This window comes from Cibotium barometz, chromosome 37, assembly GCF_041138505.1.
Source record: "Cibotium barometz isolate CiBa-2024 chromosome 37, ASM4113850v1, whole genome shotgun sequence".
NCBI lineage: Eukaryota > Viridiplantae > Streptophyta > Polypodiopsida > Cyatheales > Cibotiaceae > Cibotium > Cibotium barometz.
In genome coordinates, this window is record NC_141082.1 from 3,517,072 (window position 1) to 3,542,587 (window position 25,516).

The 25,516-nt window shown below is 46.1% G+C and overlaps 1 protein-coding gene across 1 annotated transcript in view; it reads left to right on the forward strand.

The window, feature by feature from the left end:
- Positions 1–25,516, forward strand: part of LOC147616852 (exocyst complex component SEC5C-like) — a 147,860-nt gene that overhangs the window by 16,411 nt on the left and 105,933 nt on the right. Inside the window, exons 4-5 of the mRNA XM_086776492.1 lie at positions 4,749–4,943; positions 5,024–5,151. Coding sequence (XP_086632618.1) covers positions 4,749–4,943; positions 5,024–5,151 — 323 coding nt within the window. The remainder of the gene's footprint in view (positions 1–4,748; positions 4,944–5,023; positions 5,152–25,516) is intronic.

The following is a 25,516-nucleotide window of genomic DNA, read 5'->3' on the forward strand; positions in this document are numbered from 1 at the left end:
TGGGATGGGCTCCTTCTCAGTCAAGAGCCGGCATAGAGTTTGCGAGAACCATACAAGACTTCACATTTTGGGATGAAGTCAACACTATCAATGCTGTGATGAAGCCGATCATGCGCTTGATGTGGATTGCAGATGGACGGGAGATTGGCAAGGTTTACGACGGGGTTGATCGAATGATCGAGAAAATAGAGAAAATTGGCTTGTCCGATGAGAAATATGATGAGGCTCGAGAATTATGTGAAGCACGATGGAATGGTTATCATTCTCCCATGCATGCTACTGCGTATGTCTTGGATCCCTAGTTCCAAGGATGTGGACAAGAGACCGATGATGATGTAATGGATGGTTGGGAGACAGTGCTCTCTAGGCAAGTTCGTGATGATGATAAACGAAGGTTGGTGAAAGACCAACTTGGATTTTATCATTTAAGTTGGGAAGATTTGGATCGGCCGATGCACAAAGAGACGGGTTTAAGATTGGGGCTGCTTTATGGTGAGAGGATTATGAGGCTCGTACACTAGAGCTTCAATCATTGGCAGTAAGGATCTTGTCTCAAGGTGCAAGCTCCTCTCCGATCGAGCAATTATGGAGTGTGTTCGGCCATGTTATATCCAAGAAGAGGAACAAATTTGGGACAAAACAAGTCAATGACTTGATTTTTGTAAGTGCTAATTTGTGCTTGCTGGGTAATATGGCTTCTCCCAAACCAGAGAAGTTTATATTTCTTAATGAGGAGTCCTTGAATGATGAGGAGACATGTACTCGGAGATCTTGGTCAGGATGGGATTGAAGCATTGGATACTGTAGATGTTGGTCTTGATGATATGGCTTTCTTGGATGACATAAGTGATAGTCTTCTTGAAGGCATCACTGGTAGTAGCCATGCATGATCTCCTTACTATTTGCATGTCACCTTGAGGCTTGGACTCTGGAGTGTAGAGCCCAACATTTTGTGTCATTTGAATGTGCCGCTTTGGGCAAGTTTATTGCTTGGGACTTGGGTTGTTTCTTCTATCTAGGCCGTGGGCCACATTTTGTCTTGGCTAATTTATTTTGAACTTTGAGATCTATTAGTATGCATTTGCAAATTGTGTGGTGCACTAGACTTTCGTGTGTCTCTGATTTGGTTACATCTAAACTTTTGCCAAATTCTATAAGTATGTCTTTTTGTTTTAAGGTTACGTAATACAGGTTTTAAAATGACGAATGTATGTTTATCATTTCTAGGAATTATCTAGGTCGTTCCCCCTTTTCGTTCTCCCTTGTTCCCGTTTCCCCTTTGGCCCGTTCCCGTTTCCTTGATGAGGCTTTCGTTCCGTTTCCGTTTCTGTTCCGTTGCTACTATGCTACCTCTAGCTAATCAACCTTTAGCAGCTCTTCTGTGATAGGCTCTCCTAGCTCTGGCCCCACTTACTTGCGCAATAGACTCACATGAAAGGCATTGTGAATCCTCCAATGATCAGGCAATGCAAGCCAGAAAGCAACCTCATTGATCTGCCTGATCACCTTAAAAGGTCCGTAATACCTAGTAGAGAGCTTAGGGCATGCTCCCTCCTTTCCTTGCCTCTTATGGAGACTTGCTTTCTCAAATTTCAGCAATACCCAATCATTTTCTTCGATGTCAACCTCTCTTCTATGCTTGTCAGCAACCCTCATGCTTATCTTGTGAACGAGCAATGGCTGTCTGCACTTGTGCAAAGGCAACATCTGAAGGTGCAAGAATAGAATGGAAAGACATAATGAAAATGCTAGAGCAAAGCAAAGATAACCAAAGTACTTACATGATGAGAAAGGTTGATGTAGACTTCACCCATTTGACACAAGGAAGTACAACACTCTTATAGAGTGCACACACAAACTAAAGTACCTAGTGTATATGGGATAACTCCCAATATGACACGTGGCACTCTCACACAAATATTAGTTCCTAGTACAAACTAGAACACTCAACTTGACTTCATGTTCTAACACCCCCCCATGAAGGAAAGGTGAGTGATAGCATGAGTCCATAAAAGATGCAGTTCCTTGATATTCCCAATAAATCCCCCCTCAAGGAAATGCCTCATACTGCAAGGATAAATCATAGGCTCATGGTCTCTCATGCCAGGGTCTCTGGTCAAGGATAAATCCACGGCTCTAGTCTCTCATGCAAGTTGGACATCCTTGGGTAGGTACAAAATATGGGATATACCAGGACAAACACACAAAACATAATAGATACCTCTGAGAGGTTCAAACAGATAAGACAAGATACCTTTGCATACTCATAGCGGTTGCAACAGGTTTACAAAATCTTTTTTTTGGAAACATGATCCAGGCAGGGAACCCTAGAAACAAAAATCTTTATCATCTACCATATATGCTTTTTCATCACTTGTGTCCTCCACCATATTTGCTGAATTTTTCTTTGAGAAACAATTATTTTCAGAGTGGCCATTCTTGCCACAAATCCCACATGGCTTGATGCGAAAACAATCTTTCTCATCATGATTGTTTTTGCCACAATGTCTACAAGCTTTAAAAGAAATCCTTTTGAACTTGGTTACCAAAGCTTGTTCTCCCTTCACTTGGTGATCCTTTCGCTTCTCCCGCTTCCTTTCATCTTCCTGCAATGCACTTATGATCCCTTCAAATGAAGGATCGGGACCATATTTCAGTGTCGTGACCAAGTTGTCATATTCTTCAGGCATGCTTTTGAGAAGCACTGCCATAGCATCATCTTCTGTCACCGGAGAGTGAACGGAAGCCAATTGATTCATTAGGCTTCGCATTTTGTTGATATGAGCATCCAAAGGTGCTCCAGGTTTTAGATCTAACTCAAAGAATTCAATCTTGAGTGACAACTTTGAATGCTTGCTACTTGCACCAAATAAGTGGTCAAGCACATTCCAAGCGTCAGCAGGGTTTTCAAGATCAGAGATGTGATGCAGATAATTGTCTCCAAGACCCAATGCAATGATTGCGAATGCTTGCTCGAGACGTTGAGGTTCCTTTTCCTTCTCGTTTGATGAAGAAGTTCCCTTGACCAGATTCCACAGATTGTACTTCATCAAGTGGAACTTGATCTTCATTTGCCAAGTGTGAAATCCTTGGCCATTGAACTTTTCAATGGCAGCGTGGGTGTTCATCATCGTGAGGAATCACATATGTTGGCCAAATCGTGGATAGATATTCACCAAAGAAGTGTGCTGATTTTGGTATTGAATTCGTTGAAGAAGATGATGGGCAGCTTCAGAGATGGGGCAGCCATAAAATGTGCAGCACTCGGAGAAAATAGGAGCGACCAAATGCAGCACGTGCAGGAAACAGGGGCTGGGCAGATTCAGCAATGTGGCGATGCTGAAAATAAGACGTGGTAGCCTGATGTGGGGCAGCAACAGGAGCGGGCAGAAACTGATAATGGTGGACAGAAATCGAGGCAGCCTTGGCAAGGAGAATCAGAGATATGGCGGGAAGAAGATGGCTGGAAGAGGTGCGGCCAGATTTGGAGCAGCATCAGGGACAAACAAGAGCGGCATGATGTAGAGGCGGGCAGCAGCAGGGTAGTGGCAGCCTGATGTAGAGGCGGGCAGCAGCAAGAGAATGGCGAGGTAAGTGAGAAGAGGTGGCGGGCAGCAAACACGAGGGGAGCGGAGAAGATGGCAAATGAAGAGGGAAATCGTGGGCAGCTACATGTTGATGAAGACCACAGGGAAGCTCCAGCTCCACATGAAGGGGTATGGGAAGGGAAGCCTTCCAAGGAGAGAGAGAGAGAGAAGCTTCTCTTTCTGGCCTCTCTCAACTCAATTCCTTGGAAGGCAAGGAGGAAGGGAGCTGGCTCTGATACCACATGAAGGTGCAAGAATAGAATGGAAAGACATAATGAAAATGCTAGAGCAAAGCAAAGATAACCAAAGTACTTACATGATGAGAAAGGTTGATGTAGACTTCACCCATTTGACACAAGGAAGTACAACACTCTTATAGAGTGCACACACAAACTAAAGTACCTAGTGTATATGGGATAACTCCCAATATGACACGTGGCACTCTCACACAAATATTAGTTCCTAGTACAAACTAGAACACTCAACTTGACTTCATGTTCTAACAACATCAAGATCTCTGACATACTCAGCTCCAAAGATCTTATCCTTGGTGCGTAGGATGGGCAGTAATATCACTTTGCCATAAACAATTTCAAATGGGGCCTTTCCTGTGGAGGCATGCACTGTGTTGTTGTATGCAAACTCTACCAATGGTAGATACTTTCCCCAAGCTGTTTTTTGGTCTGCAACATAGCATTTGAGAAAATCCAAGACATTGGAATTTGCAGCCTCACTTTGCCCATCCATTTGGGGGTGAAAAGTCGACGAGAAGTCCAGCTTAGTGCCCATATTGTCAAAGAGAGCACTCCAAATGTGGCTTGTAGTGCTGGGATCTCTGTCCCCCACAATTGATTTAGGCAAACCATGGTTTTTGAGCACTTGTGCCACAAATAACTTGACCATATGCTCAGGCTTAATGGTCTTCTTGACTGGCAATAAGCGTGCTTGCTTACTAAACTTGTCAACAATGGTCCAAATAGCATCATTGCCTTGCTTTTATTATCAATAATGGCACATATTTGCCTTGTGGTCTTTTTGTTTTCTGGAAAAAAAAAGTTGGTGTGTGTGCATGCATGTGTGTTTGTGTGTGGTTTTTCAGGATTATTTTATGAAAGCAAACGATGAGTGCCACACTCAATGAGTTTCTTTTTTCTTTTGCAGAAAAAATCATGTATCATTCTGAGAACTTTGACCCTAAATTCTTTCTAAGCCACATTCATCAGAATACTGGCCATGCAGAACTTGAGACGGGGGAGCAATCATTAAAAATGGATCTGCAGAATCGGAAGCAGCAACTGAAACAGCTTGTTAAGGAAAATTTTGATTGTTTTGTTTCTTGTAAAAATACGATTGATGGTGAGATGTTTGGATCGTGCATTTAGATTTTTCATTCTGTAGCCCTGACATGAAGGTGCTAATCAGCTCCCGTCATGCAGATATACACTTGAAGTTGCAACAGATAGAAGCAGATACAGAAGGTGCTGGCACTGTTCACTTGAGCAACTCTATATATGAAGTTGATAAAGTCGCAAATCGAGCTTTTGGGCCACTTTTCGAGCGGCAGGTATGTGTGTAGCAGTAGAGTACACATAAGAACTGTTGAATGGAATGGAATGAAATTTCAGTACCCTTGCTAGAGCTAACATGACCTTCAATCAGTGTTTTCTTCCTTGCATTGGTGGTGAAAAATTCGAGTCGCAGTGGAAGCATCCTACAGTTTAGCTTAAGACTTGCTGAATGCAGCTCCTTCTGTTGGTGAAGGTCTAATTTTATCTTCCCTCTAGCACTCAATGATGGAGATTGCTCGCTGATTAGATGCGGCACATTTTCTTCAGACAATTGAGGTGTTAGGGCTGCTAAAAAGTGCCATATTACGTTAGGGACAACAGAAAAGAACAAAAGCGGAAGGACAAGGCCCATGGCTGAGTCAAATGACCCTGACCCTATCGTGCTTGATGAAGATAACTTACACCCTTCCCTCACCAAACTGAGCGTTGTCCCCCCCATTCCTCCTTCCACTTGAGCATGGTGAGAGATGCTATCGACAGGATGCAGAATGGGAGAGCACAGGATCATGATGGGCTGCTTGCCCAGTACTTCTCCCATGCAAGGGATGTACTGGCTCCACTTTTGGTTCATATGTTTAACACTCAATAGCAGAGGCCGAGGAGCAATGACTTAGAGCACTAGGGCAGGTAGGTTTCTGGAGGGGACACTCCACATTGGATCACATCTTCACGCTATGGGGGATCATTGAGGAGGGGAGAACTCATGGGCGGATATATTGTTGCTTTGTCGATTTCCGCAAGGCTTTTGACACTGTCCCACGTACCAGATTGATGAGGAGACTTAAGGATATGGGAGTACTAGCAGATATGCTTTGGGGGATCCTCACACTTTACGAGTCTGTTACCGGTCGAGTATGGGCCCCAAGGGGTGACTCAAAGATCATGCACAGCACTATCGGGGTGAAACAGGGCTGCCCCTTTTCTCCTACTCTATTCGGGCTATACATTGATGAGATATTTGACTGCATAGCTCTCAACTACATATAGCTGAACAGGGTCATCAAGAAGGACATTGTGAGACTGGATACTCAGAGGAGTTGGTGTTCACCCGTTCAGCCACTGGGGATGAAGATGGCCTTCTACACAGATTATCTTCTTCGCTTGACAGAGGACAGTTTCATCATACGCCCGCGCTACATGGACACACATTTGTCATTTGGAGTGTGATGTATGATTGTAAAGATCCGCACCTCCTCCCATCAATTGAGAGTGGGGACAGCTAGATATGGGCTGGGTGCAGCTAGATATGGGCCGGGTGCAACTGCTCCAGAGGGCCAACTTTGTCATACAGAGGCCCACTATATATGATCGATACCTTGGTATACTATCAGATCAGGGGCAGGTTTTATTGCCTCTTCCAAGACAGATTTGGACCACTTTCCAGGATCATGGATTTCCCGGACCAAAGATGCTTGGGGATCTTCCTTCTGGAGCTCCTTAGACACATGGAGTCCTTACTGCGGCCCAGACGAGCTGCACCGCCCGAGGACCAGCACAGAGAGCTCTCAATGACTTGTTCTAGACTTAAGTGCTGAGAGCAGATCCACCCACTAAACTCGACCTCCAGGTTGATGCAGGAGCCCGGCTGAGAGGAGTGACAATAGTCGAGCTATGCAGATCCCGCCCACGCTTGCATCACCATAGGAGGATCAGAGCCATCATTTCCCACCACGACAGGATTTTCTCCTGCCGGCTTAGCTTTACTACATTGGGTGCCATGATGCAGTTCACTATGCGGGATATTTTAGGGTGATGTGAGAGCTTGATGCTCTTTGTATTGGGATCAGCTTCGGCATTTCAGCTTTTGTTTCTTTCTTTTACTTTTAGTACTCATGGTGATGTATTCGATGGACATGCTGCAATCTTTTGGTCTCATAGGTCAGTTTGGCCTTTTGTAGACATTAATATAACTTTCTTTCTTTCTTTCTTTTTGTATTAGTGTCAACTCCAACACCATAGACATGGCTGTCATCTATGAGCCTCCATAACTAGTTGCTCTTCTCTTATTCGAACACTAGTCCCGCGCCTCGGCCGATTCGTATTATAGGAATGATCCCATACCACCAAGATATACTCCATACCGACACAGCCTAATGCTCCGCCGTGGCCAGCCTTTCGCTAGGAGTGGCGGGTTGTCTCTCACGGCCACTCTCCTGGTGGGAATGCCGGGGCACAGGCTCAGATAATGTACATAGTGATCATCTTGATCTTCGGGAGAGGCTTGCCTTGGCCTTGTAGAGGACTAGCCAGCACTATCAAGATGCTGAGACCTCCTTGGAAAGAAGAGGCTTTGGACAAGAAAGAAGAGGCTTTTGACAAGGAGCAAGCTATCAGATGTAGGTAGGTTGCGTTTTAGACGGAACACGAGAGGCATCGTGTCCTCTTGGATCCTAGATCTCTTGTCCATTGTTAGAGCTGAGTTACAGGTGGCCATGAATAGGTGGGCTGAGTCTTTATGTCCAACTGGTGAACAACCCAACCACGATGTGCAGCCAATGCAATGACACACCTAAGTGTCGACATACGGGATGTAGGAGCAAATGTCTCCTCATAATCAATGCCCTTCTTCTATGCATAGCCCTTTGCAACTAGACGGGTTTTGTACCTGTCAATGGATCCATCTGCATGTCTTTTCAACTTATAGACCCATTTAGTACCAATGGCTTTCTTGCCTTTGGGCAGATCAACCAAATCCCATGTTTGATTCTTTTTAATAGAATCAATTTCATCCTGCATGGCTTTGTTCCAATGCACATTATCTCGTGCATCCACAAATGAATCAGGCTCATCATCATCCTGTAAACTGGCTGCCATAACCAGATTCAAATCCATGATGTGTGCATGCTCATTGGTCCTTGTCTCCCTACGAGTACGACCAGCAAGAGGACCTTCTAAATGGCTGTCCTGTAATGTCCTCAAATACCATCTAGGTATATGTCTGACCTGTGGTGCCTGCTGTCCCATATTTGGTTCAGCTTCTGGCTGATTTGGCTGCTGAATTTCTGCACCACCTACGTCATTTTCTGGCTGTCCAGTACCCTCATGAGTTGGATCACCAACTGTGGAATGAAACTCCATGGGTAGTAGACCTTCAAACACATCATTTTCAGCCTGATTTGCCTCATAACCAGCCATGGATAATTCTGATTTTTCATCAAAAATCACATCCCGACTGATGAATATCTTCCTGGATAGTGGGTCATATAACCTGTAGCCCTTGCTCTCACGGCTATACCCAACAAAAATGCATTTTGTGGCTTTATCATCAAGCTTCCTCCTCAACTCTTTGGGTATGTGTGCATATGCGAGACACCCAAAGATACGAAAATGTGATACAGAAGCCTTGCGGCCATGCCAAGCCTCAAAAGGAGTAATAGAAACCAATGCCTTTGTGGGACATCGATTCAAAATATGACAAGCACACATTACTGCTTCCACCCAAAAGATATGTGGTAGTCTTTTTGCCTTTAGCATACATTTGGCCATCTCCATGAGTGACCGATTTTTCCTTTCTGCAACCCCATTCTGTTGTGGAGTGTAAGGAGTAGTATACTGATGTTTTATACCTCTACTCCCAAGAAAGGAATTCAGCACATGTGACATATATTCCCCCCCTCGGTCAGAACGGAGAGTCTTCACCTTGCATCCTGACTCTGTCTCAGCAAGTGCTACAAAGGCCAAAAATGCATCATATACCTGTGATTTCTGTGTCAAAGGATAGACCCAGCATATACGAGAGAAGTCATCAATAAATGTTGCAAAATAAAAGCAACCACCTAATGACTTTGTTTGCATGGGACCACAAAGATCACTGTGTATAAGTTGCAACTTTGCAGTTGCTTTTAGAGCCTGATCACGTGGGAAGGAAAACCTGTGCATTTTTCCCAAAATACATCCTTCACAAATGTGATCTGGAGGCTTCTCCATGAGAGGTAGATCTGTAAACATATTATGTCGCTGCATAAGCATAAGACTACCAAAATTTACATGCCCCATGCGAGCATGCCATAACTCCGCATCAACCATAGCTGGAGTAAGAGTGAATGCATGATAAGCAGACTGATCCACTGGCTGAAATGCATCCAACTCATAAAGTCCATGACATAATGTACCAGTAAGCATCAAGGTCAAGGCATTTGCTTTGTCTCTGACCATGCATTTATCATCATCAAAGTGGACTTGCATTCCACAATGTGCTAAAGAAGAAATGGACAACAAATTCTTCTTTATCCCTGGTACATATAAGGCATCTGTAAGGCGGAGAATGGAGCCATCAATGGCTGTAAGCTGAATCTCCCCAATGCCACACACTGGATATGAAGCATTGTTGGCACACTGAACAGTTTTGCCAACAGGGGCAGGGCCAACATGACTAAACAAATCCCTGCGAGATGTGATATGCTTTGAGGCACCACTATCAAAATACCAAGTACATGCATGCTCTGTCAAACTGAGTGCCTGTGAAGACCAAGAGGCATCATAGCTGCATGTAAAAAAACAGTAATCCCTGTCCTCAACAAAAGAAGCAGTCTCAGGAGGAGCTTTAGGAGCATCATTAACAGACATCCCAGCTTCCTTTGCCTTCTCTTTGGCAATCCTCTTCCTACATTCCGTGATGTAGTGACCTGGCTTCTTACAGTAATGACATTTGCCCTTCTTCTTGGGCTGTCCATCACCTTTCTTGGTATCCTGTGAAGAACCACCATCACCTGAATTTTGATTTGCACTCTTTGGCTGAGATTTCCCTTTCCCCTTTTGACCTGTAGTAAATGCTTGTTTAGCATTTGTGTTCATATTCATATTCTTCCTCATTTGCTCCTCTTGTAGTAAGAGAGCAACAAGTTCCTGATACTTGAGGGGTTCAACAGCATTCCTCATGCTGAGGTTCAAAGAGGTATGGAAAGCCAAGTAAGATCTTGGCAAAGAGTGCAAGATGGTGGACACAAGCTGTGTCTCAGGAATAATCTCATCCACATTGATGAGTTGCTCTCTCAAATCCTGCAGCTTGTTTAAGTGGCTAGACATATCATCTCCTTCATTCATTTTCTGATTTTCCAGCTCTCTTTTCAAAAATGAGATCCTAGCCTCATTACGAGTAGCATACATTTGCTCCAAAGTCACCCATGCATTCTGTGAAGAGCCAGCTGAACGAATATGAGGTATAATGGACCTCTGAACTGACAATGCAATGAGTGACAAAGCTTGTGCATCCCTGGCATCCCATGTCTTTTGAGCATTTGTTCTCTGAACAGGCAATGGCTGTCGTGGAGCCTGTACCTGTTGTCCTCGTCCACGAGCACCCCCTTGGGGAGGAGTCTCTGGAGCCAATGGACCTGGACGTGGTTCATCACCACTAACAAAATCCCAAAGACCTTTTGCCACAAGCACATTTTTCAGCATAAAACTCCATAAGGAGTAGTTCGTGCCATCCAATTTGTCTTCCTTAGACAAATATGTGAATACATCACTTTGCTGTTGATTTGCCATTATGCTTTACGCACAAAGTTGTACCTGTTTACCAAAAAACCCAATAGCAAAAACCCTGATAACAACTGTACTCCACTGAATACAGTTCACCCAAATCTGCCTGCACTCTCAATCCTCTGAATGTGCAGCTCAATGCACCAATGACTGAGTAGAGCAGCAAATGGCGTACACAATGCCAAAATGCCCCAAAAATGCCCAAATTTGCTGCACCCAAACTGTGCAAAAAACCTGTATATTTTCTTGCTAGAAAAACTACCTGTTGTGCCTGTATATTTTCACAGAGAAAATAAAAATGCCCAAAAATTGAATTTTAATGCTTACCACCGAATGACTGTGTAGGTTGTGTTATTTCTGCAGGTACAGTCCTCAAATACACAGCACTGAATGCTGCACTGAAAGTACACAGTGCACGTTTCTCTGTGCAGGTGACAAATAGCGCTGACTGTACAGAAGCAAGTCACAGGCGGCGCTGTACTCAGCTGGTACTGTACGGAGCACTGTATTGAACAGTGCGAACAGGTACACACCAGGTACTGTATTGAAGCGCAGGTGACAGTCGGCGTATGACTGCGCAGGTGACAGGTACTGTTTGCGCTGAAGGCGTATGGCTGCGCTTGACTGTACGGTGGCTGGTACATGTGCGCTGAAGTTGTAGGCGTACGGTGGCTGGTACACGTGCGCTGAAGGCGGTGCGCTGTACCCGACTGAAGGACACTTATAGTAGTTGTAGGCGGCGTACTATAGTACCCGACTGAAGGCGACTGATTATGGGCAGCAGGCGTAGATGTTAGCTGACGGCGCACAGGTGGTGGCTTCGCTTGACTGTACGGGCTGGTACAGCTTCTGAAGGCGATGCAGACTGAATGTACGTTTTCTGTACGGGCAGATGCAGCAAGTGTACGGATAGTGCTGAGCAGAGCTTCAATGGCTCTGATACCAATTGAAGACAAACAGGGTTAGGGTTAGGGTTTACAGAAAGCAATCAGGCGTGGAAACCAAGGTGAAGGAGTGAACACGACTGCTGTACTCTTCAATGATAGAAAAAATCAAGTACAAGCCACATGATAGTGACCCCTAAAGGATAAGTGTTCACATGTCCGGCCATAAATGTGCCGGGTGGACCAAAACACTTATAAACTGCATATAAGTGAAAATGAACTAAACTGGGGGAAAAAACCTCCACTAACTGAAGTAAAAAGTGCCCCTGTAACCTACTGATGATCACTAGCACTCCTCTGGGTGCATACACAGCATAAAACCCAACAGCCCCCTCTTTGGATAGAGATGTTGCACAACAGAAAGTGTGGAAGCGCATGTCCAGGCTTCTTATAGATGATATAATTGCCTCTTTGGATGCCCCTTTTTGAAGGATAAGCATGCCCTCTTGAAAGGCAAATGCCGAGGGGACGATAGCCTCTCTCCATCCTTATTTTAACTACTGCTCTGTAGGAGATGTGGTGTGCTTTTTTCTTTTCCGAGAAAAAGATCCTTTAGTTAGTTAAAGAAAAAACAGCCACAAAGGGCTAAGTACAACCGCGAAGGGCTAAATACAAACTCACCTCATAGGAGGGCGAGAAACAAGTGATCATAAGGGGAAGAGCTGCTTCTCCTCCGACTGGCCGCTCTGTGAGGAGAAGGCTATCTCATGCGGGGGGAGGGGAGGGGGGAACAACCACATAGGTGGTCTGTAATGCTAAATGGGGTCACCGGCTCTATCTGTGAGGAAAGGGTCAGGCCTCCAAAGTCTCAAGAAGGCTTCCCGCCACTTCCGCATGCAGTCAGAACCTCCCTGTAACGTCCCCCACTGACCGCGGAGGGTGTGAATGATATCAAGCCATATGCTTCTGATGGTCTCAGCCGGTGGAGTGTGGGTACCCTCGATGGCCTCGTTGCATTGAGCACGCCAAATGTGGTAGGCTGCGATGCTACTGCAAATCTCCCATCTCTTGCATGAGCCTGGCCACCAGTCACTTGGGGGGGTTGTGACTGGTACTGCTGCAATGTGATGGTGAGAGACCTGAAGGGCTAGTCCTCCCCCATCCTCCTCATAAGCCCTGATCGCCCGAGCCTCTGTGGCCCAAGCGACAGTGCCCCATTGATGATTCGGGTTGATGCCTTGTCCATTTGAAGATGCGGAGAATCCTTTGCCGAATCTGCTGAGCCTTCGGGTAATCCCAAAGGCAATGTTGTTGAGACTCCTGATGGTGGCCGCACCGTGGACAAGCCGTTGATCGACCTCCAACTGTTAGCCAAGTACCGACCGCCAAAGTCCTCTGTGCTGCCCTGGGAACCAATAGAAAAACTGAGCAGACCATTGTCCTTATCTGCTTCGTGGACTGCCACGAGGATATCATGTCTGGTAAACACTCCTAGCCGCATTGGGGGTGTCGGGTCTGGAATAGGCATCAGCCACTCCTGAGGGATAGCTGAGTCAATGCCAATGCTGAGCCTATCTCGATCCCGGATCCCTGTCACGCGTCTCTCCTGCTCCTCTAGGGGTAACTGCCTGTGTGCAATCCAATCTCCAAGAGACCTAGCTAGTCCCGTGCTCAAGGCTCCCCAAGTTACATGTGGTCGGGCCCCTAACATGTGGCCATTGGGTAAACGGATCAGGGGTTCTAGACCAAAGGCTACCGAACCCGCTCCTTTAAGGCAACTGGAACTATTTGTTTGAGGGTTGGCCTGAGATGATCCCAAGCCCGAAGGAAACTGGCTGCAAATCTGTCCTCAAAAGTTGGGCTAAAACCACAGGCTCGCATCTGTGTGAAGATCCACGAATACTCTATGGTCATGGGCCCCCTAGGCTCGGAGTGCGGGTTGAGATCCGGGCCAATAAGAAATCCTTCCAGGGCTCACCACCGAGGAGTCCTCTGACAATCAACTCGCCCAACAGGGCACGACTCTGAATAGCAGGATCGATGAGGCCAAGCCCCCCTTTGCTATGTGGCTGAATGATCACTCGCCATGCCACCTTGGCTCTGGCTGGGTTTCCATCACTTCCGGCCCATAAGAAGTTCGTAATCAATCGCTGTATCTGGCCAATGCACGCCCAAGAAAAGGCCCAACACGAAGTGATGTACCACATGGTGGCTAGAAGTACCTGGTTTGCCACCACCACTTTGCCTGCTAGGGAGAACCTCGCCGAGCTCCAATATAAAAGCTTCTTCCGAATGCTCAGAAGAAGAGGAGCGAGTTGTTGCTCGCGAGAGAGATCAATGCCCACCTGGCAACCGAGATAGTGAACTGGAGTGCCCCTCGGGATCCACTGGAAAGCCTCAACTAGTCTCAAGTCAGGGCAGGTGCTGATACTACCCAAAAACCACATGACTTATGCCAGTTGATCTGCGCTCTTGACGCGCGCCAGAAAATCTCAATCGCCTCCGCAAATCTTTGGAGATTACTAGCATCTCCTGCAAGGAAGGTTGCTGTGTCCTATGAATACAGCAACTCCTTCAGCGTACGGAGGGGGAGACGGTATCTCTGAAGCCCGGTCTCCTGGGTAGAGAGACAATGCTCATGGCCTCGGCCAAAAGAAAGAGGTAAGGTGCATTGTAGTCCACACACTATCTCAGGATCCTGAGGGCACACAGATATGGAGAGATGGAATCCCAGCTGCCCTCGTGAGGGCCGAGGCAACGGTGGGAGGGGCTCCATCACTTTTCCGATGGTACCACCAATCACTGGGAGAAGAGGAAGGTACTGCATGGGAAGCAACTGTCACTGGGAAGCCCAAAACGCCAGCCACTGGGTCAGACGCAGGATCGAAGCCGTATGGCCACTGAGCAAAGAAGGCTTGCGCTGTACGCAATGCAAGGGGACTATGCTGCATGACTCGGTTTGATGTCGATGGCGAGTCGAACTCCACCTCGTAGTATCCACGCCCCAGAGGGTGAATATCGATGATCTTTGCAGGTTCGCCAATGAGGATTGCTTGGAAAAGATCCTTGAGCTATCCGTGCATGGGGTGGCTACTATCAATTTTGCAGACCAGGGTGGAGGCCTCAAGTGAGGCAACAGTCGTGGCAAGAACCTGAAGATCCGTTTCAGAGAAGGAAATGCAACCAACGGTGGCTTCGGTTGGGGATGACGGAGCGGCTGCCATGGAGTCCTCCTGAGGGTGAAGACCAGAATGAACCCAGACTTGCTGAATAAATTAGAAACCCTGAAGCCTGGAAACAACAACTTGCGTGGGAGGAGAGGGAGGGGAGGGGCGGGGAAAATGAAGAGAGAGAAAAAGAAAAAGAAAAAGAAAAGAAAAGAAGAAGAAGAAGAAAAACAAAAAACAGAGAGGCGGGCAGTGAAGAGGGACAGGAGGCCAAAGAGCGAAATGCAAAAAAGGGGGGAGGATTGAGCTAAGAAGCAAGGGGGGGGGGTGCTGGGGGGAGGGCGACAAAAGCCCTACAAAAAGGGGGCGGGAGGGGTGGAAGAGCAGAGACACGGGGGGAAGACGGGGCGGGGGTGCACGGAGGGTTGGGGGTTAGCGAGATGGGGGGAGCTGGGAGCGTGTGCACGACTTCTTGTTTGCTGGATTGGTATGATTCACCCTTCTATCATGGAGGGTCTTATCCACCTTGTCTTGAAAGGTGGTGACAAGACCATTATTAGATAGTGGAGGCCCATAACTCTGGTTGGGCCTGCTTACAAAATCTTAGCGAAGGCAGTAAGTATGAGGCTTTAGCCTGTTCTTCAGAGAGTTATTCATGATACACAAAATGGCTTCCTCCAAGGAAGGAGTATTTTTGATAACATCTTTTCATTAGGGAAGCTATGGAGTGGGCTAAATCTAGCCAACAACCCCTTGCCATTCTCTTTCTAGACTTTGAAAAAGATTGTGATAGTGGATTGTGCTTCTTGGAAGGCACGATGGCATGGATGGGTTTATCCCAAGAGTGGATCAAAGGCGTCTTCTGGATGTATAAGGAGGCCTACAACACTGTTTGGCCTACAGGGGGCGTGGTGAACACTTTCAAATCTCCCGTTCTGTTAGGTAGGAATGCCCCTTAGCTCCACTGCATTACCTTATAGTAGCGGAGGCCATGAGCAAGTTTCTCAAAGTTACCCCAGGGGTGTTGGGTCTCAGGTTGCCTCTTCGCACAGGAGTTACTGGACTCAGAGTTAGCAGATGATATTGCTATGTTTTCAGAGGCTTCACAAGCATGCCTCTGTGCTTTCTGCACTGCTTTGGAGATATTTTGTTTGGCAACAGGCCTCCATCAACTGGCACAAATCAGCAGGATTCTGGATTAGTGACTGTCCATAGATAGATTGGGGTTTGGATGTGGGGTTTACTTGGAGTTAGAGAGGATGCACTAACTTCAGCATTGGAGTAGCAAGAAGCTTCATTTGGCATCTAGAGCCTTGGTAGCTAACGAAGTGCTGCTGGTGACTGCTTGGCTTGTCACGTCGTGCTTGGATTTTTGTAAGGGGTGCATTGGTTAGCTTTGTCAGCCCATTCGGAACTTCCTTTGGTCAGGAGTGAGGAGTAGATGGCACCGTACACACTGCGGTGAGAGTGGCTTAGGATACCATTATTATGCCTAAGCAAGAGGGAGGATTGAACATCATTGACCTGGAGGTGCATTGTAAGGCTTTACTTTGTAAGCTAGTAGTCAAAGAATTTCTTCCCGGCATTGAGCCTTGGAAGGTCTTTCTTTTGCAACAGATTACGAGGAGCATTCCTATTAGGGGAGGTGATTGGATTTACAGCCCATATTATCTTCTCAGATGCACAACATCGACCACCTTCTTCGCTCTTGGTGAGATCTCTTTTGTGAGTCTGGGATTGCATGAGGAGCTTCTTGGTTGTTAATCCTTCGTGGTTAGTTGAGGAGGCTTATAGGCAGCCCATTGTGTGGAATGACTTATCTTGGATGAATTTGGTAGAGCTCTTGGAGCGGCCACATGTATCCATTGGGCTGCTTGGGCGACACTTCTCCCCTCAGTGTTGGATTGGAAGAGGCTTATGAAGATGAGAGAATGCTTTACACCCAACACTTGACTGGCACTAGTCATAGGATTATAAGGATGAATGTAGCCATACCTAACTACTAGATTGGAGGGAACTTCGTGGAGGGGCCTCATCACTTATGGTTTGGGCTATTTTCAGGGAGAGGGTTACCTCTTCAGGTCATGTGCCTTCCCACTTCGGGGGTGAGGACGATGTACCGATCTTTTACTCCATTCAGGATAGATGGCTCATGGCTGTTGGGGAGAAGTTTTGGGCAGGATATCATTGGGGGTCCGGCGGTCCGGCCAGTGAGAGTGGTGGGTTGTACCTATTTGGCCCTCCGAGCTCTTTTCACATGATGGAACTCATGCCTGGACACATGGACAGGTTGGTGAACACATGGGAATAGGGTTTATAACGTTGGTATAGGAAAAAGCACTAGTCTTGGTCATAAAGTTGGAAAAAGCAAGAAGTCAAAACTATGTTGACCACGAGCTGAGGGCACCATTGGTAAGAGGACATTGAGCTGGATCAAAAAGCTAAAAGCCGCTTTCCCAAAAAGCAGCTCCAGTGCCAAAAAGCAAGGCCCTAAAGCTATAAAAGCATAAATCGAGAAGTTTGGTCAACGAGAAAAGACAAAAGCAAAGCAAAAAGTAAAGCAAAAGAAAAGCATGGCAAAAAGGAGGGACCCCCTTCAAGTATAAAAGAAACTTGTACCCTCTTGATGAGACATGACAAAACTTGGTGGAGAGCAAGAGCAACTTAGTGGAAAAGCATCATCATCATCATTGTCATCTTTCTCTTCGCCACCCTATGCCTCTACATCACCAGCATCTCCGCCCTTTGCCACCTTGCATCTTGCTGTGCCGCCCGCCATGTGCATTTCTGCCTTGATGTGCGCCCTCTGAGCATAGCCACCGCCTACGCCATAGTAGTGTTGCCCTGTGTACAACTTTGCCGCTGTTACCAGAGTGCCGCCACGTGCATCGCTACAGCTGTCCCTGCGCCGCTTGTGTCGCCTCCTCTTGCTTAGCTGCCAAGCAGTAGCGCTCGTTGCAGACAACACCACCACCAACGCACTGCTACTACCAGCCAGATGTCAAAGCCGCTAGCTGTGTCAGAGCTGCCAGCCTAGCCTTGCCGCCGGGATGTCATGTGCATCACAGATGCCATGGACATTTCTAGGGCTAGATCCAGAAGAGGCAAGCAGATAAAGACTAGGAACCAGATAGAGTCAGACTGTGGAGCACAAGATGCAGTAGTGGACAGGTTGGATTTGGAGAAGCACCAAGGAGCTGTCGGCTGAACCAGGAAGCAAGGCGCATGAAGGCCAGACAAGAATCACCAGTCGGCTGATATAAATGGCTTTTAATTCATTTATAGCTGGCCGACCAGTAGTCGGCCAGTTTCCAGCAGTCCTAGAAGTCCAAGAGCAAGTACAAAAGGCCAAGGGTGCTCCTCATTTTAGTCATTCCACCCACTAGGGGTGTGGGTCACTTAGAGGTCCCATAGGGGACAGAATTTAGGGTTAGGAACCTTTTTATGAAGGCAGCCTATGGCTGTAAAGATCTGTACCTTTTTTGTACATAGTATATACTGAAATTCCAGCACTTCTCACTCTCTCTCTCTACTCTCTCTCTACCTGCGTTTTTGCATCATGGTGCGTTTTTGCATCAGAAGGTCTTCAAGAGTGTTTAGGGCTGAAAGAAGACTACCCAGAGCTTCCGCACGTTACATTGGTATCAGAGCATCAGGCTCAGCAAAGCTAAACACTGATTCAGTCCCATATGATGGTGTACAGGTCCAAGGTACAGGAAAGTACACGGATTCAAAGCCCAAGGCGGGAACACAGATCGGGAAGAACTCCCAGGAGGTTTGTTGGTGGTGTTCCACAGTGCCAGATGGGGATGGCAGTTCCGTGAGCCAGATGGGTTCTAAGGGAACGGTCCCAAGGGAGGTTGATCCTCCAAGGGTGATGTGAGAGTGCCAGACTCAGTTCCAGGAACGAAGACCAAGACGGTGTTCAGAGTCAGGGCAGGAATGGATTGTGGACTAGAGGAAAACCAGATGCATAGATCTTCATCAGAGACAGAGTGGTTTGGAGAACAGATTGGATTTTCAGAGAAAAAGGTTTGCCAGGGATGGATGATGACAGTGGGACTTCGGAACAGGATTGGGATGATGACAGTCATCCAAGAGCAGGTTGGATTCCCGTCATCAAGTTTAGCAGAGGGGGATGTCATGTGCATCACAGATGCCATGGACATTTCTAGGGCTAGATCCGGAAGAGGCAAGCAGATAAAGACTAGGAACCAGATAGAGTCAGACTGTGGAGCACAAGATGCAGTAGTGGACAGGTTGGATTTGGAGAAGCACCAAGGAGCTGTCGACTGAACCAGGAAGCAAGGCGCATGAAGGCCAGACAAGAATCACGAGTCGGCTGATATAAATGGCTTTTAATTCATTTATAGCTGGCCGACCAGCAGTCGGCCAGTTTCCAGCAGTCCTAGAAGTCCAAGAGCAAGTATAAAAGGCCAAGGGTGCTCCTCATTTTAGTCATTCCACCCACTAGGGGTGTGGGTCACTTAGAGGTCCCATAGGGGACAGAATTTAGGGTTAGGAACCTTTTTATGAAGGCAGCCTATGGCTGTAAAGATCTGTACCTTTTTTGTACATAGTATATACTGAAATTCCAGCACTTCTCACTCTCTCTCTCTACTCTCTCTCTACCTGCGTTTTTGCATCATGGTGCGTTTTTGCATCAGAAGGTCTTCAAGAGTGTTTAGGGCTGAAAGAAGACTACCCAGAGCTTCCGCACGTTACACGGGTTGCCCTTTGTACCGACATCATCTTCCCCACTTTGTGTGCCGACTCTTTTCCGAAAGGAACCCGTGCCCCTCCTCCAGCATCGCCATCCAGTGTTTGGACAGAATTGTTGAAGATTGTTCCTACACCAAAGTTTGACATCTTCCATACATCAGAACATCAAGAACTTCATCAAATGCACACATCCTGTAACTCGCCCGGGAGACTAGGGCCTTTGACACACTTGTTGATACCATCAATGCATATTAAAACATTTAAACATGGCCACAGCCTTAACACATATCCATCATCACTTTGCATAAAAGCTGGACAAAACATCCACAAATGCTGAAAATGGAGCTTGCACGTGTGACACCGCATAGAGGCCGGAATGGGCCGACCCCCCCCCTTGGAGTATTTTATTACCCAAGGAGAATAATATCATGTACAAGCTTTGAGGGCCTTACTCTCCCCACGGGAGATGCCGGATTATCCATATACAAATGCCATAACACAGCCCAACACAAGGCAACTGAGCCGGAACATAGGCTGTAGAAATGCCGAGCCAACAATATAATCCATATACCTCCGTGTGGGTACTGATTCTTTCCCAAAAACCACGGGTCTTCATGCAATAGAAAGGGTACAGCAAGTACAACTCTCCATTCAGCCGGTACAGCAGGTACAATGGCTGGTACAGCCGGTACAGTGGCTGGTGCAGCCGGTACGGTGGCTGGTACAATAGGTACAACAAGTACAGAAGCTGGTACAGCAAGTACAATGGCTGGTACAGCCGGTATGGTGGCTGGTACAGCAGGTACAGCAAGTACAAATGCTGGTACAACACATACAATGGCTAGAAATCATAATAAATGATTGAATACCCTTGCCTTCAGTATTTCTTCGCGATGGAAGCCTCCAAAACAGTCCCCAACAGCCGGTATTCTTCATGGGCAGCCTTCAAGTGAGAGAGAAAGAGAGTAGCCATCATTAGAGAAGCCTTCAACGGTGGTAGAGGCTAGTGTGCAGCAAGAGAGCCTCCATTAATGAAGAGAGAGGGCTCCAATTTATAGATTTGGGCCTTCCATGAGCTAAAATGGCAAGAGAAGGCTACGATGACAAGTGGAGAGCCACACAATAGCTGAAGTGACAAGTGTGAGGCCACTTGTCTCACTTTGATCCACTTTCTAACAAGTGTCAGGCCACTTGTCTCACTTTGGTCCACCTCCTTGCCACATGTCCCAATCTAATAGATGGGTTCTTCCATAAACTTTCTCTCTAAAAATATCCCAACTGGTAGACATTCTGTCATAGGCACTTTGCCAACTCTTGGTATCTGCTCAATTCCAGATGTAATGACGCGAACAGAATTTCCATCGGAGTTCGGCCAAAAATAGCAACTCTCCTAAATTTTAGGAGTGTGGTCCTTTGTATTCTAGGATAATCCCCCATTCCCAAAGCTTGTACTTTCCAAATATTTAGGCATCCTGGAGTCCACCAGACCCCTTTCATACTGGGAAATGTCCAGGCTGGTGACATCCTCCCCAACTTCTTAAAAGTTGTCCGCAACTTTAAGCTTCAAGTCATATATTCAAGATATAATCATGTCCCATCGATTGGGCGAGACGAGACACTCTCAAAAATCCAATATAACTGAAGAATCCATGTCCCAAAGAAATGGGCGAGACTAAATAAGTCTCCATAATACCAATATCAAAATCATGTCCCAAGATAAATGGGCGAGACAAAAACAGTCCCATAAGTCCAGATATCATAATCATGTCCCAAGATAAATGGGCGAGACAAATCAGTCCCATAAGTCCAGATATCATAATCCATGTCCCAAGTAAATGGGCGAGACAAAACAGTCCCATAAGTCCAGATATCATAATCAATGTCCCAAGTAAATGGGCGAGACAAAATAAGTCTCCTGCCAACAAGACATCGGTCCACATGACCCTTGGCATAGACATAAGTCCCGTCATGTCCACTTTACCACTTGCACTCCGTGTTGGTACTCAGACCACACACCTTGGATGAGAGGTGGGCTCAAGTAACAAGATAAAACAATCACTCGCAGGCATAGGTAACCTGGAGTTCCATAAGCATTTCTGCTACTTGAAAATATTCCGCCTGCCATCATAACACACCATGTGTGCATGGCCGGAATCCACACGGGCACCGCCCGAAAGTCCACAAATGTCCTGCCATGTCCTTGGACTCATATGCATCCACTCATATGATCCATACACATGCCCAGGTATAATACATACATGCATCCGCATGTTTCTAGGCCTGACACGCATCCGCATGTCCCTAGAATATATGTCCACAAATGTCCTGCCATGTCCTTGGACTCATATGCATCCACTCAGGTGATCCATACACATGCCCAGGTATAATACATACATGCATCCGCATGTTTCTAGGCCTGACACGCATCCGCATGTCCCTAGAATATATGTCCACAAATGTCCTGCCATGTCCTTGGACTCATATGCATCCACTCATGTGATCCATACACATGCCCAGGTATAATACATACATGCATCCGCATGTTTCTAGGCCTGACACGCATCCGCATGTCCCTAGAATATATGTCCACAAATGTCCTGCCATGTCCTTGGACTCATATGCATCCACTCATGTGATCCATACACATGCCCAGGTATAATACATACATGCATCCGCATGTTTCTAGGCCTGACACGCATCCGCATGTCCCTAGAATATAGGGGTTTGTGACACATCCACTGGGTGACTTGTTTACAAACTTGGAGATCTTTTGGTCTAGATTTTGATATTGGATATTGGTACTAGCCCTGTCTAAGACTTTTGTGGGTCATCCTCGTGGTGTGCTCGGCAGGAGAGATCTAGTGCCTTGACACCGAGTCTCGACTTCAGCACCGACCTCGTCGATGGCATATTTTGTTTCATATTGTATTCATTTGTTGTATTGGTCCTGGCTTGGAAAAGCCCGTGGATTGCTCCTGAAATAACTTCCTGAAAGGGGGTGGGGCCTGTTCCCTGTCAGTGTGGTGTACTGTGGAAAATCCCTATACCTCTCTTTCTCTCCCTTTTCTCTCTATCTATATCTCTTGGACACGTGGTTGAATCTGTCACTGCACGCTCCGTTGGGCTTACAATGGTATCACAATAAGGATTTCTCTTGAAGAAATCTTTCTTGGGGTGACAAAGCCATGTCAAGAGCAGAGGGAGATCAAGGGCCTCAAGAAGGGAACAACTATGAGACGAACATAGAATTACTAGGAGGGAACCAAGGCTGACAATCTATCTCTCATGAGACCACGGCCATGACATCCGCTGAATACCGAGACTTTCAAAAGTTTAGACAGTTTCTCCAAGATGAAGGGTTCCTAGCTTGGAGTTCCAAGAAGGAACAAGATTACATAAGAGCTCAAATGTTGAAAGACTTTTTCAAAGACCAAGCCACTGAGGCCAAAGGAGTGGAAGCTGCGAAAGCCTATCTACGAGCCAAAGGGGTTACCGTCGGAGAGGGATCTAGAGCTACCCGATCCGTTACCCATGGAGGACATAAAGAAGCTACCCCTAGACCCGCTCTATCAGATGCAGCTTCCTCAGGTGTGGGAAGAGAGAAGAAGGCAAAGGAGCCTTCAACCGGCAAAGTGGACTTCGAGCCGGGAGAGAAGTGTCAAGTTCGATACCTTTTATGGAAAGCGGGACACCCAGACCGCCTTATCTTTCATTAAATAGTTTGATGCCGTTTTTGGAGGTGAGGACTTCTCCAAAAAGTCTAAACTTTGCAAAATGTTTCCAATGTGGGAAGAAGGGACATATGGCTGCAAAATGTCTTGATAGACTAAGTCAAGAAGCCAAACGGCCCCAAATAATGCATTGCCAAAGGAACTCCACCATCAAGATGATACGCCGCTAGAGAAAAGACAACTTTTCAAAGCTTGGGGCAAAGTAGCAAACCAGCCCGTACTTATCCATTTCGACAGTGGTGCTACCCACGACTACATTCATGCCCGAGTGGTTGAAGCCATGAACCTTCCTCCAGATAGGTTTGGAACTTCTATTACTGTAGGTCCCACCTTTGAGGGAATGTCAGCCCAGGTGACTCCTATTTTGGAAAAGCTTTGCTTACAGATTGGAGACTATGTAGACTATGAGAACTTTGTTGTTGGAAAAGTTGGACATTGTGATGTAGTTTTGGGTATGCCTTGGCATAAGAAGATAGACCCAGCCATTGATTGGGTTGGAAACAAGATTAGGTTTCCTTTTAAGAGCAAGAATGTAACTTTTGATGTAGGAGTTGAGGGGAATTCCGTTCCACTCATTAGTCATGTACAAGTTCCTAAAGCAATAAAGCAATCTATTTCCTCGTACTTGATATATATCAGAGATTCAAAGGAGTCTGAGAGTGATGAACCACTCCCAACGCTTGATCATGAAAGGAAAGATTTTCTAAAGAAGTATGAAGATTGTTTTGCAAATACTCTTCCAAGAGAGCTACCTCCAAAGAGTCCGGAAGGTCATCAGATTGACATCATGCCAGGAAGCTCACCTCCTAACAGACTCCCTTATCATTTGAGTCAAGCACAACAAGAGGAGATTATGAAGCAAGTGAACGAGCTATTGGAAAAGGGTCTGATTAGACCTGGCTCATCACCTTTTTACTCCCCAGTCTTATTGTTTCAGAAAAAGGATGGTTCTAAGCGTATGTGTATTGATTATAGAGCTCTTAATAAGATCATTGTGAAGAAGAGGTTTCCTATTTTTAGGATTGAGGACATCCTAGATAGATTGGATGGAGCTACTATCTTTAGCAGGATTGACTTGAAGAGTGGTTACCATCAAGGCAGGATTGTTCTGGAGGACATTCACAAGAAGACATTCAGGACTACCTTTGGACTCTATGAGTATTTGGTGATGTCTTTTGGTCTTACCAATGCCCCAGCTACTTTCAACCAAATGATGGAAATAATATTTTGAGCACAGAGAAAGTTTATAGCTACTTTCTTTGATGACATTATTGTGCATTCAAAGAATGAAGATGAGCATCAAAAGCACTTGGACATGGTATTTCAAGAATTGCGGAAGCAGAAGTTGTATGTGAATGGCAAGAAGAGTGAGTTCTTTTTGTTAGAGATTCGCTACTTGGGCTATATAGTGTCCAAGGAAGGGGTCAGGATGGACCCAGAAAAGGTCAAGTTTACTAGTGTGCATGCAGTTTGAAGTTTCCTTGGCTTATGCTCTTACTACAGGAAGTTTATCAAGTGGTTTGCCGTGGTAGCAAGTCCATTGCATGATTTGACAAAGAAGGCCGTGGGATTTTGGTGGGCCAAAGCTGAAAAAGGATCCTTTGAAGCATTGAAATTGTATGCTAGCAAAGGACCAGTGTTGATTATTCCAGACTTATCAAAGCCTTTCATGATAGAGTGTGCTGCCTTAGGAGATTGCATTGGAGCAGTCTTGAACCAAGAGGGCCATGCCGTGGCCTATGAGAGTCGAAGACTTCAAGGAGCCGAAAAGACCGTACCCACATATGAGAAAGAATTGAAGGCTATCATTCATGCCTTAAAGATTTGGAAGCACTATCTCATGGGTGTCGAGTTTATTATCAAAACAGATCATCAAAGTCTTAGGTATTTTATGTCTCAACCTAAGATATCAAAAAAGCATATAAGATGGGCTAGTTACTTGGGCCAATTTCATTTTCAAATTATGCATACCCATGGTAAAGACAACAAAGTAGCAAATGCTCTATCTTGGAGACCCATGACTTATGCAATTTCTATGGGATATTATATGGATTTTACTACAATGAAAGATCTTTATGCTATAGATGAGGATTTCAAAGATACTTGGAACAAATTGTAAAATAAAGACTTGGTGACCTCTTATCTGATCAAGGAAGCGTTCCTTATGATGCAAACCCGTTTATGTGTGACCAAGGACTTGAGGCCAAAAGTAATGGAGAAATGCCACGCTCCACCTTACATGGGACAGAGAGGTATCTTGACAACAACTTAGGCTTTGGAGAGTTATTTCTATTGGCCTAGCATGAGAACGGACATTGAGCAATATATTCGAGAATGTTTGGTTTGTCAAAAGGTCAAGTTTGATCGACAAAACCC